The sequence below is a fragment of the Chelmon rostratus genome, chromosome 13 (genome assembly GCF_017976325.1).
Source record: "Chelmon rostratus isolate fCheRos1 chromosome 13, fCheRos1.pri, whole genome shotgun sequence".
In the NCBI taxonomy this organism is placed as follows: domain Eukaryota; kingdom Metazoa; phylum Chordata; class Actinopteri; order Chaetodontiformes; family Chaetodontidae; genus Chelmon; species Chelmon rostratus.
The window spans coordinates 23,460,359-23,472,592 of NC_055670.1; the positions used below are offsets into that span (position 1 = coordinate 23,460,359).

The following is a 12,234-nucleotide window of genomic DNA, read 5'->3' on the forward strand; positions in this document are numbered from 1 at the left end:
TGGCTTTAAACACATATTTCAGAAATAATGACAGAATAATTTCTAAAAGATTTTTGGCTACAGGTTGCTTTTATTGGAAGATTTAGCTGTAAAGTAACACGAGGCCATCAGAAATCTGTTTGACATACAAAAGTAAACAAATGTAGTTAAATTTAACACTGGTAACATACAAAATAAAAACAAGACATAAAACAAAAGACAATCAGAATCTGAATAATCTTCACTTGCACTGTGTGTGTACACATACAGGGAATTTGACTATGGTTGCTCTCCACGTACTTATACACACAAAAAATTATAGTAAAATAGATATATACATACAGTTAAAAAGCAGGGCCAACAAAGCTGGATTGAGATACAACAATATTACAAATATTACAAAGAAATTTAAAAATAAATCGGAATGGGAATTTGTCCGGCGGCATTTGAAGGCAGCACTGATAGGAAATCACATGACCTCGCAGAAGGCGAGGAGCCTGTCCCCAGGAGGGAGGCTGTGCAGTTATGAGTCTTTTCTACTACGATTGTTGTTGTATGCAGTATTTAATACATACTGATCACATTTTACTTTGTTTGTGAAGTTAGTACACAAAAAAATTCACATACTTCACTCTTTTGTTCTAACATTAATACAATATGTTCACCAACAAATGTCAACTGCATAAAAAGTGTTTTGGTGCCCTTTTCGGCGCGTGGGCAAGTGCACATTCACATCCTATGGGACGGATGGCTGAGACGGGAAAGATTCCATTTTGTTGGACTCCCATTACAACGAGAATGTGTGATGCATGCTGCATGTTTTAATAAAGCTGCTGTGCTGCTGTCAGCCAGGACAACCGGCAGCTTTTCTTGACTTGCATGTCTGAACTGTCAGATTTGGTCACTCGACAATGATACACCTCTGCTGTCACAGTGCAGGTGGCTGTAAAGGTGCTGTAGCTGCAGCAGAAATGAACTGATTTGTTTTTTCCTTTCCTCAAGAATGGAAAACACACCACCAACCAACAAACTCAACCTTCTTCACTACATTTAAATATGTCAGCTGGCACATACAGTCACACGGCAGAGCAACATATCATGTGTGTTTCATGTATCCAGAAAATTCCTCCTCATCCTCATCCTCTTCCTCCTCCTCCTCCTCCTCATGCTGCGTTCCACCATCACAGGTTCGGAGGCAGCCAGACAAAGCGACTGCTCGTCTCCCTTCATACCACGTCGAGGTGAAGTCTTCAGCTGTCTGATCATCTGACGCAGTTTGTGAGTCTCTGTGCAGGAGAGGCTCCTGATCAGACAGTTTCAAAAAGTCTCTTGAATTCTGCTCCTCTTCCTCGCATGCAGCCAGTGCTGAGAGGGTGACTGAGAACAGATTAACATTACCTGAGCAGTCAAAAACCTCCTCCTCCTCCACCACCTCACCTGTGGCATGTGTCTGAATTCCAGTTTGACTCCTTTCAGGGCTGAAAGAAACCTCCGCTCCTTCAGCTGCAGCCTCATCTTCATCAGCCCCCTCAAACTCTGGCCCCCTCGCCTCCTCTGTGAATCTCCCAGAGTCCCCTGATGCAGCTGGCGTCCCTGACATGTCACCAGGGTTCCTGCAGGAACTTTCACCTGAGGAAAGCTCTGCGGCTCTGTTCATGTAGATGTTTATCCCTTCTTCGTCCTCCTCATCTTCATCCTCCTCCTCCTCAGAGTTAGCTCCCCCGGTGGGTGGTTGCGGCGCTGCGGGATTGTTGTGCCTCCTCTGTTTCTCCATGTCTGGGCTGACGGAGATCCGGTCAGGAACCGTCCTCTCTGGGCTCAGGGTGAGACCTTGACCAAGAGCCACCTAGAGGCAGAGACATGTTCAGTGCTAAGTCGTCTGTGTAGCATCGCGGTTTTAATTGTGCTTATTGCTATTTCCTACTTTGTTGCGCTGTAGCCTACAGACAAAGTTAATAAAGTTAAAAGTCCAGTCCAGGCAGCATTAAGTTAGCTTAGCTTAGCACAAAGACTGAAAACAGGGGTAAACAGCTGGCCTGGCTCTGTTAGGTACAGAGGCGTGGATGGATGGAGAGATGTTTCTTACCACTAGCACTCTGGGCAGAGTTGCCTTCAGTTTACAGATGAATCCAGTGTAATAGAGGCAGAACATGGAGGTCATCAGGGCACCGAAAACAAAAATCAGAAGAGCAGCAACTGCGCCTACAACAGCAGGGCCTGAAGACATGCGCACACACACACACACACACGCACACACACACACACACACACACACACACACACACAAAGAAACCCATCATTCTCCAAGTGCCCTTGCTTTAATTTACTTCTCTGGACCATGAAACGACAGTTGTGATGACAATAAACGGCTTTATTTTCATGCACTGGCATTTTCCTGATGTTCACTCAGGTGATTTCCTCACCTGAGTGATGCTCTCCTCATGTCATGTATGTGAAACAGAGAAATCTAACTAAATTAAGCTTAACATAAAAATGGGTTTTACTGAAACCATTACGGTGGAATTTGACTGCAGATATTATTTAGATCCCTGCGCTGCCAAATTAAATAGCACTTCATTATGTGTGGAAACACAGTGACTGTTGGACTTTAACATGTCCAGAATCATGAATTCAACCCAATAAGACACACATCATAAGCTCTAAGTACGTTCAAATATAGAGGCCATATTCTTCTAATGACACCATGACCAACAGCATGAGGTCTGACAGGTGAGCTCACCTCTGCTCGGTTCCACGACGCTGGTGAAAGTGCACACCCAGGCCGATGGCTTAGTGCATTTGTTGTGTAAAAGCTTCGCTTCCACCTGAACGCAGTACTCTGTGCCTTCCTGTAAGTTGGTCAGAGTGAAACTCTTGTTTGTACTGAGGTAGGACGTCGTCTGCAGGTCAAATACGGAGAGAGAGGGTTATTAAAACGATGCCCGTGTTACAGGCCCTGTTCACAGCAGGTGATTTGACTCGTCAAAGCGGGAAAAGCACAGGTGTAACTTATAAAATCATGACGGCTGCATTCCATGTAAAGGAGGTATGGAGCCACTGTGAATGGTGTTTTATTTATACCTGAGATATTCCAGCTTTGACAAGTCAAAATGTCTGCTGTGAGAAGCGTCTGTTAGGACAGCACCTCACACACACACACACACACACACACACACACACACACACACACACACACACACACACCACGTTTCAGAATCATTAGAGGAAATCAATGGTTTCTTACTGTTTTTTCAAAGCGTTTCTTCCACTGCACTTGGTATTCAGCACCATAAAAGCTATGGATGTCGTCGACTCCTGAGCTCCTGTCGGCCTCTGGCAGTGAGATGCTGATTTGGATGCAGTTGCCACATCCGGTCAGTGAGAGCGCTGGAGGATCTATTACGGCTTGGCACAAAAAGAAACACATTCTTTTAATACTTAGGCAATTTCTGCTTCACTAGATTATTATTAAAAGTGTGAAAAAGGGGCGGCAGAGAGAGGGCGACCAGCACTGACCTGCTTATTTCACCACTGGTTACCAGTTAGCTTAGCTCAAGAACTGCGACTTGAACAAAAGCTAAATAAAAATGGCTAAATTCCTCTAAAACTTGTTGCTTGTTGTACTTTGTTTAACTAACCTACACTTTCATTATTTGCTCCTGCAGTGGCTGAACGCTCCTACCTGTTATCATTAATTTATAACATAACATGCGACATAACATGTCGCTCGCTCAGGTGACGTACTGTCTTGGTAAGGGGTGAAGACGATTCTGGGGCCCACTGCGGACTGGGTTTGGTTGTAGGCCGCCAGGACAGTCAGGACATACGACTCTCTGTATTTTTTCAGGTCCAGCTGAGCTGATGTTGTCGTGGACTCTGCCAGCTGTTTCCAGTTTCTCTTCCTCACCCTGCTTAGAGAGAAGCACAGCTCAAACATTTTACTCCCGCTTCCTGTGCTCTCAGTGAGGCAGGCAGTCGCTCCCGTTCAGCTGCCCGGCAGGTAACGAACCATGACGTCGGCTGATGTTACAGCATGATTATCGGCTGATATCGGCTCGTTACAGATGGAATTAACATCTAAATTTCACTGTTTGAGTTCATTTTTGCACCAGCGATCATTTATTATTCAGATGTCCTGTTCAGAACATACTGCATCACAGTCACATTTCTATAATAACAACAAAGTCAATGCCACGTATTTATGTTTAAAACAGCTCACACAAGCATAGTGATCAATTTTCAGAAGGATTGGTAACGTGTGAAAACTGCTGGGCACTGTAGATTATACCTAATCTTTCTGAAACAGGAGGAAACAGTGCGTTTGTTGGGGACTATTTTCAGAGGCGGATGAATCCACATTTAATCCAGTGAGTTTTTCCAGCAGCAGGATGTGAATGAGAATGTGTGTGTGTTCATGGTGATGAAGGAACATGTCAGCCAGTGTGGCAGCGTGGCTCACTGATGTGTTTTTAATGGAGCTCAGTGGCACAGAGGAAGAAGACGATGTCAAACACACACACACACACACACACACACACACACACACACACACACACATGCTTATTGGTATATACAATCATTGTCGGTTTGAACTTTTAAAGGGATTTCAAGGCAAAACAAAAGATCAGATCATCTGAAACTGAAACACACACACACACACACACACACACACACACACACACACACACACAGAGGAACAATCAAACCTCCTTTCAGTTTTGTTTTATAGGATTGTTTGAATCATGGGTTCCTTTAAAAGCTTCGGCCGGCCCCTCTGTGGTCACAGCTGTGTGGCGTGCACACTGAGGCGCCGCGCTCGATGGCTGGAAACAAACAGCACCGTGGCAACGCCTCAGCCACGGCCAATGAAAGCAGAGGTTACAGAGAGGAAAAGTTCTGTCAGATATCCCATCCGAGACGACGCTGCAGGAAGCCACAGACAGATGAACTGACTGAAAACGTGACCAGATTAAAGGTCGCGGTTGATCCCAGAGAGGCCAATACAAACTGATAGAGATCACATCGTAACACTGATGCATATCAACACACAATTCATTTTTTCTGCACAGATATTTCAGCGTTTACGCCACAACCAAATGAAATGTGAAGCTTTGAGTGTGCAGGCAGAAGCTGTGTTTCACTGGAGGTCCAAAGCCTGCGGGCGAATGGACACCTCGAGCCTCAAAGTGCTACCCGCGAACCACAGCGCCCCCGGTTCGAGTCCAGCTGGGAACCTTTTCTGCATGTTGTTCCCCGCCTCACTTTTCTCTCACTTCCTGTTATCTCGCTGCTGTCTCGATAACAAACGTCTCAAAATGGCAGAGTACAAAACTGTCCCTGAGGAGGCAGCAGCAGGGTTTGTAGCAGCTCGACAGAACCATCGCTACTCAGGGTCCGTCTGCACGTTCCACAGCTTTCGGCCGTATTACATGGTCTTCATCAACAGATGAGGTTTGCTCAGAAGACATGAGTGGAGATTGTTATCAACTGAAGTTGATAACACTGTACTGTACTCACCGCAGAAAAAACTGAATCTGAGAGTCACAACACCACAAATAAAAGTCCAACAGGGCAGAAACACGAGCAGTCAGACTATCAGACGGCTTTAATTACTCAAAGAAGACGACTGCTTTTGTTGTTATCATGCACATGTATATTTTCCATTTTTAACCTATTTAATGACTTTAGTCAACGACATTTGAGGACCTGCAGTTTTTGACACCTTCACATTGGCTTCATTTTTCAGCAGCTTGGTTGAAATTTGAAGACAGAGGGAAGGAAAAAAGCCTAAATGTTCGACTCAGCGATATGCAAATCCAGTGAAAAGGATTTTCCTCAGCTGAAGAGTAATTTAGTTCTTGTTTGGCTCAACTTTCCATCAGTTCTTCCTGCAGAACTCTTTCAAAACGTCTGAGAGATAAAAGGAGCAAACACACAGGTAACAAGATTCAAATATAAAAGACCCCCGCGCTCCCAAAGCAAACGTTTCAGAGCGGATGAAATGATGAAAAAGACGATTTCTCAGCTAGTTTTGCTTATTTTGAAATGCTTTTACTTCAACAAAACAAATTCTGTGAAGTGTACATGAGAAGAAATGATTTCATGAACTTTAGCCTCTGAAAGTCTGCCTGACACGAAGCGTGTGGTGAGCTCTGGAGAGATGTTTTTAACGTCACACAGGGTGAAACCTGCAGGTAATTCAGTCTGTCTGCACTGATTTAGCTGCATCTTATCTTCATTTACTGTTATTATTGTTATATTGTGCTTTTCCTCTCATTTTGATCTCCAGGACTGACGAGTGAGTTAATTAGCATGTTGATACTGATTTTTATGGCTGTGTGCTTTTCCTCTTTATGAAAATTATATTATACAGTTTCATATGCTGCAGTCTGAGATTTGACACTCAGCCCCAGGAAACACCAGAGCTCCAGTGAGTCAGAGCAGTTCTACAGAACCTTTCCTGCTACCCAAAAAAAAAAAAAAAGCCATCGAGGCGAGTGTGGCAGGAAATGACAGCAGCCAACAAGACAGTGCACAGAGAAATTACCTGAAGACCTGATAGTGTGTTCCTGGCGGGGTGCCGGGTCCAGGGTCCCACCGCAGGACATGGTGGAAGTTGATGGAGTGGATAGAAACATTGACTGGAGCAGGAAGGGAGGCGAGCACTGCGTGAAGACATGAACAGACATGTGACGCACTCTGACACAGACAGAACAAGGTGCAGAGGCACACCTGGCAGGACACTTTCATGTGGGTGTAGATAAGGTGTTCACTTCTCTGTACTCACCTGAGTCAAGCAGCAACGTTAGATAAAGAACAAGAGGGAGACCGTTCATCTTTTCATACTCATGAGGCTTCAGGTGGTGTGTGTGTTTCACCCTCCGCAGACTTCATCGTCTCTGTGTACAAACACACAACAGTATTCCTCACTTTCCACACACAGCATTCAGACACACTGCACGCTCATTTCTTCATTTTCTGCGTTTAAATCATGTTGTTTTCTCGGATTTCATGATCATATAACAGACTTTACTCACTTTTTAAGCTGAATATAACTGAATATTCTCATTCTATCAGTTCTAGTCTCGAGCTGTTGGAGTAACTGGCCTGCGTTTGTTCTCTAACAGGCTGACCCAGGAACAGTTCATTCCACCATGAATTGAAACACTATGGAGCATTAAACTGACCTGAAGTCTTCTTTTTTCTCTGTCACTTAACGTTAGTACAGGTGAGTCCGCCCACAGTCCCTCTGAGTGTTTACCTGAGAGGTGTCTCTGCTCAGGTGTGAAGTGTGTCAGCTGTCAGGGACTGACAGCTCCGTGGCTTACCGACACTCCGGGAGTGAACGCTTCCAACGTCCGAGAAGGCAGACTGAAAACCCGCCCCGGCCGCTCGCAGTTTCCCTGTGATGTCAAAATGACGTCTGGATAACCTGAAAGACATCGCTACTTCCTGTGTCACCTTCACAATAAAAGTCCTCTGGCAGCACACCTGTTGCACAGTTTTTAATATCGAGCCAGAGTTAAAATACACAAACACAGAAGCAGTGTACATTTATTCAACAATTCATGTACTTAAGTACAATTTCGAGATACTTGTACTTTACTTGAGTATTGCCATTTTATGCAACTCTACACTTTTACTCCACCCAGTGGCGTAAGTTAGTAACGACGGGGCCCAGTGGAGGCTATCATGAGGGGCCCTTGAGCTTCTTAGTAAAGAAGCAAGCATGTACATACATTTTTTTAGCACGTTCACCAGACCCATCATGCCCAACCAACAAAAATATATGTTAACCAACACCTGCACCCGATCCCACCTGCAAATCACCAACATTATGCATCACAGCAGCACAAACATCAGCACAGCTGTCAGGATCATGCCGCTGCTCTGCAACAGGCTGATCCTGCTGCTGCAGCAGATCCTGTCAGAGTGCTGCTGTTTCTCCTCCACACACAGATGGAAGGTTTACATCTAATAACTGCACACATTTTTACAAATCTGCTCTTTATTGTTGAACAACAGTAAAACAGGTCATCCTTCATCAGAGGCATTAAGTCTGCCTCCTCTTCCTCTCGTTCTCTCCCGCTTTTCCCTTCACATCATAACAGTGAATTTGAACAGAACATCTGTCCACATGTGGAGGTCTGCACTGTCTGTTTGCAGCGGCTGTTTGGCTGCACTGTGTAGTTTCAGGATTGAAACTGCTGTGCTCAGCAGCATCATCAGCATAGTGAACCTGGAAGCTGTGAGCGTGTTTTAGGGAGAGAGACACAAAAACAGCAGCAAAACACTGACAACAAGGCTCGCGCTTGAAAATGTTGCTCCAGACGCAGGACTGTACAACAACATATTACCCAGCAATCGTCATTACATCTGCATTTGACCTGAATAGCAAAGAAAACAAGAAAATATTATTTAAAAACATATAATTTTATAGTTTCTTCATAGTTTTTATGGTATATGTAGAATAAGCCTATAATTTTGCTATACTTGCTTTCTACTGACGTCTTTTTGATAAAGTTACTGACACCATGACAGAGGTGGATGTGCACATTTGAGGCTATATATATATATATACACCAACTGTACATTTGCTGCCTACAATAGGTGAAGCTGACAGATAGTAAATAGAAATGCTGCCAATGAAAAGCCAGCCACTGCACTGATGGGAGTCCCGTTACAATACTGTGGTGGCCTCCCATTATACAGATCCCTGAGTAGTGCACTGATATCGCCGTCGAATGATTTTATTTTATCCTTCAGCAGGTCAGCATGAAACTCACCTCACTAAATAAGACCAGTCTCCGCCTCCTCACTGAAGACTATGCTTTTATGTTGAAGAAAAATTCACTGAACTTCCGGCATGAGTGTACTTACCAAACGTCACACGGTGTTTTCCAGACTGAGCAATGTGGATTTTACGCTTTGATTCGTTGAGAGGCCACTAGAGGGCGCTGAAAGAAAAGCTAAAAACTCTCTGAGGCGTCCTGCGATGACATTACATAAGCTGTTTGTAAAGGACTCAATGAAAACCAAGTCCCTGGAATATTCCTACAAGGCCTTCAGCTGCTCCGGAGGGACTCCAGCAGCTCTGAGTCTGTGCTGGTGTCAGGCCTGTGCAGCCTGGTACCACCACCGCAGTCCAGTTCAAGTGCTTTAAAGTGGAATCCGAAATTCGTATCTAGTTTTAATATTGGCAGCAGCAGCTGGAGACACAGTTCACAGCAGATAGTAGATAAAAGCATCATCTTGTGCCCATGTTCTACTCTTATTCTTCACAAGCATGAGCAGCTTTTCATCTGAACATCATTCACAGCGCATGTTAGTGTGAATGATGACTTTTCACACCTCATCACACACTGAAGGTGCTCAGGGAGGCGCTGTGGAAACTTCAGGTGTTTGTTAAACACACAGGTGTGTCTGTTATATCTGCTCTCGTGTTATTGTGTGTGTGCCTGCACCCCTCAGCGGCTCAGGCTGTTGTCATGTGTCGGGACACCGTTTCCGACCCTGAAGTTCTGATATACAGCTTAGTCTTGTGTGGACAGTGAACCCAACATGTTTGTTTTTTCTTCTTAAATTCTCAGTTTATATGTAACTCTCTTACATATATTTTTTTAGGCCAAATTCACAAACAGCTGCGACTAAACTGCTGTGGACAGAATAAAGTTTGGAAAAGGGGCAAATAAATAAGGTCTATTAACATTCTTCTTATTATTACTAAGTTAAATGAATAACTATTTAAAAATAACTGGTTTATTTCATTGCTGAGATTTGACTATTGCTCATATGTTTAATGACATTTAATGATAACAGTTTCTACGTCCAGTGCCAATGTTTCTACATTCCTGCCTCCTACAATGTCTGACAAAGATTGATGTTACGGCAAATAATAGATGGTAAAAGTGAAGTAAAAGGATGGATTTACCCTTTACAATGACATGTACACGTGTCACCATGTTTGTTTGGAACATCCAGAAACGTATATTTATCTCGAACAGTGATTCCAGATGGTTAAAGAAAGAAAAAAAGGCAACAGACCTGGAGACAAGATGAAGAGAGGAACGAGAATCTCACCTGGACTGTGACGTAAAGATGACGTGAACACAACCACAAAACCACCTTTTAAAAACCTTTTATTATCTCAGACTATACAGAGGAACAAAGTTTGTGGATAAGAGAAAGAATCCACATCGTCTTTTCATGGTAAACACATAAGCTCCAGGAATCTGATTAAATAAGCCAAATTATATACAGATCAAACCTGCCAAGCCGTTTCCAAATACACAATCTGTTCCTTAAACAGTACACGATTCACCCATCATAAAAATCCAGATCTGCACAAATCATCTTGAGGCACATCGCCGTGGGTTACACATAATCAGAGCAAATCTGTGCTTTACATCTGAGTAATTACGTTCCCTGATGCAAGTACTTAAGGTGCTGAAGATCAAGAGGAGAGAAAGAAAAGGAGGTCGAGGCTCTGACACAGAGAGTGATGTCAAACCCAAAAAACCCAGTGATCTCATTTTCACCCAGTTTGTGGTAGAATGTTCCAGACGCTTCAGGACCGTGAGAGGAGCGCCGACGGGAGCATTGTGGCCTCCTCTAAACATCCTGTCTGAAAGCCATTAGGAGGTGGCCTGTGGAGGTGTGTAATCACCTCGTTCAGCAGCCGGGCTGAGGGAGCTCTCAGGCCGGTCCCGCGCTGAGCGCCGCCTGACAGGCAACCAAAAGGTGTTTCAAAGACGTCAGTACTAACTCTTTCAAATCCACGCAGCGAATGTGCTCTGCGTGCTCTGGTTGCATTTTCTAAACCAGATGGCATTCGTAGCAGTTCCACACAAATTAAATTCAGCCTGTTGCATAATGAAATGTGTTTCCATTCAACAAAGCGCCACAGCTAAGTATTGTTTCAGAGGAGGGGTACGGGTGTTTTCAGTGAGAGGCCCAGACTTACAGCCACCGCCCAGTTTCCATGTGTTAAAGACACAGCAAGAAAGTGCATTCAGTGCCAGGATGCGGCCCTGCCTGACAGTCACAGAGCAGGGGGAACATACATCAAACTAAAGAATGTCGAACACAGGAAGGCTTTTCCATCAGGTGTCATATCAAACAAAACACCTTTACCTGCAGAAGAAGTGCACTGACGTGAACGAAAAAGTCAATTCCTCTTTACACGAGTCCCAGGAGTGTTGCAATGTGACAGACTGATAATTTAAAAAAGTTTAATTTAGGATTCGGCCCTTTCTGCCTAAGAAGAGAACTGAAGTGATCAAACCTGTGATTTTCTAAATGATTAAAATCGAGCGTTGTGTTTCACTCTATTTGCTTAGAAAGGGACGGCAGCTCTTTAAAAATCATTCCGTTTTTAACACTGATCACTGTTTTCAGGGTCCATCCCAGAATAAACACATGACAACGTCAGCAGAAAAGGCCTGGTGGGTATTGTGGATGAAGGAGTGAAGGTGCCAAGCTGCTAAACTTCATGTAGCTTCAACGAGTTTTACATATTAGTTATAGTTTAAAGCTGCTATAAAGAATATTTTTATATTAGCTATGGGTCAAATGCTGGCGTGTAGTGAAAGGGACGTTTGCTACAGACAATCATCACCTGACTTTGCGGTTCCCTGCTGAGCTTTTTAGCATCTTTCAGCTCATTGTTGTGTTTTTTCTTATCTTTACTGCTTTGCTCTCATAGCTTTTGGCTGCAGCCGTTTAAAAAGCTGCGATAAACCCGCTCAGCACCAACCATCAGGCAGCCACTGTTAGCGATTAGCCGGTGAGCACAGTGGAGCATTTAGCAGATGAAGAGACGGATGTTTCTCTTGGGAGCTGGTGGAGACCAAACCAGAGCTAAAAGGGGAATAATTAGTCTCACGTTTGTGATGCAGACAGAAACACAACTCCAAATCAACGCTAACGTGACGTGTAACACATTCCTCACATCAACCTAAAAGCTGAAATTAGTTATGACAGTTTCAGCTTTGATAGAAAAAAAATTTTTTATATCAAATACTGCAGCAGATTATCATTTATTGTAGAATATGTATACCAAACTGCTAGCCACTCAACACGGTGCGAAGTCCCGACACAGCGTTACTAATGAAGGCCAGTTCTTTTTGGGTGTGGAGTCACTGAGCAGCAGAAGTCCTACAAATACACGAGCGCTCTTTCTGTCTAAAGAGGAACTTCTGCAGCCACGAAACTGTTTTAAAAGCTTCTCGATGAACAACACATTGCACAGTGGAG

The 12,234-nt window shown here is 43.9% G+C and overlaps 1 protein-coding gene across 4 annotated transcripts; it reads right to left on the reverse strand.

Moving 5' to 3' along the window:
• Positions 1-56: 56 nt before the first annotated feature.
• crfb1 (cytokine receptor family member b1) lies at positions 57-7,368 on the reverse strand. 4 transcript variants are annotated; one of them, XM_041951456.1, is made up of 8 exons: positions 7,308-7,368; positions 6,767-6,878; positions 6,527-6,644; positions 3,724-3,890; positions 3,224-3,384; positions 2,720-2,879; positions 2,066-2,196; positions 57-1,825 (listed from the first exon to the last, which is right to left on the reverse strand). In XM_041951456.1, the coding sequence occupies exons 2-8, from the start codon at positions 6,813-6,815 to the stop codon at positions 1,076-1,078; spliced, it is 1,536 nt and encodes a 511-aa protein (XP_041807390.1). In that variant the 5' UTR covers positions 6,816-6,878; positions 7,308-7,368; the 3' UTR covers positions 57-1,075. The 4 variants fall into 4 exon arrangements, with proteins under 4 accessions (XP_041807390.1, XP_041807389.1, XP_041807388.1 ...); XM_041951455.1 differs by having other exon boundaries at positions 7,241-7,362; XM_041951454.1 differs by having other exon boundaries at positions 7,167-7,355.
• Between the last annotated feature and the right edge of the window lie 4,866 nt (positions 7,369-12,234).

Bases quoted from the DNA above. Each gene is read 5' to 3' on its own strand.
- crfb1 (XM_041951456.1), bottom strand. From the start codon at position 6,815: ATGAACGGTCTCCCTCTTGTTCTTTATCTAACGTTGCTGCTTGACTCA. The intron at 2,880-3,223 runs GTAAGAAACCAT...TTTGACCTGCAG, and splicing joins AGAAACGCTTTGAAAAAACA to ACGACGTCCTACCTCAGTAC. The intron at 2,197-2,719 runs GTGAGCTCACCT...GCATGTCTTCAG, and splicing joins CGTCGTGGAACCGAGCAGAG to GCCCTGCTGTTGTAGGCGCA.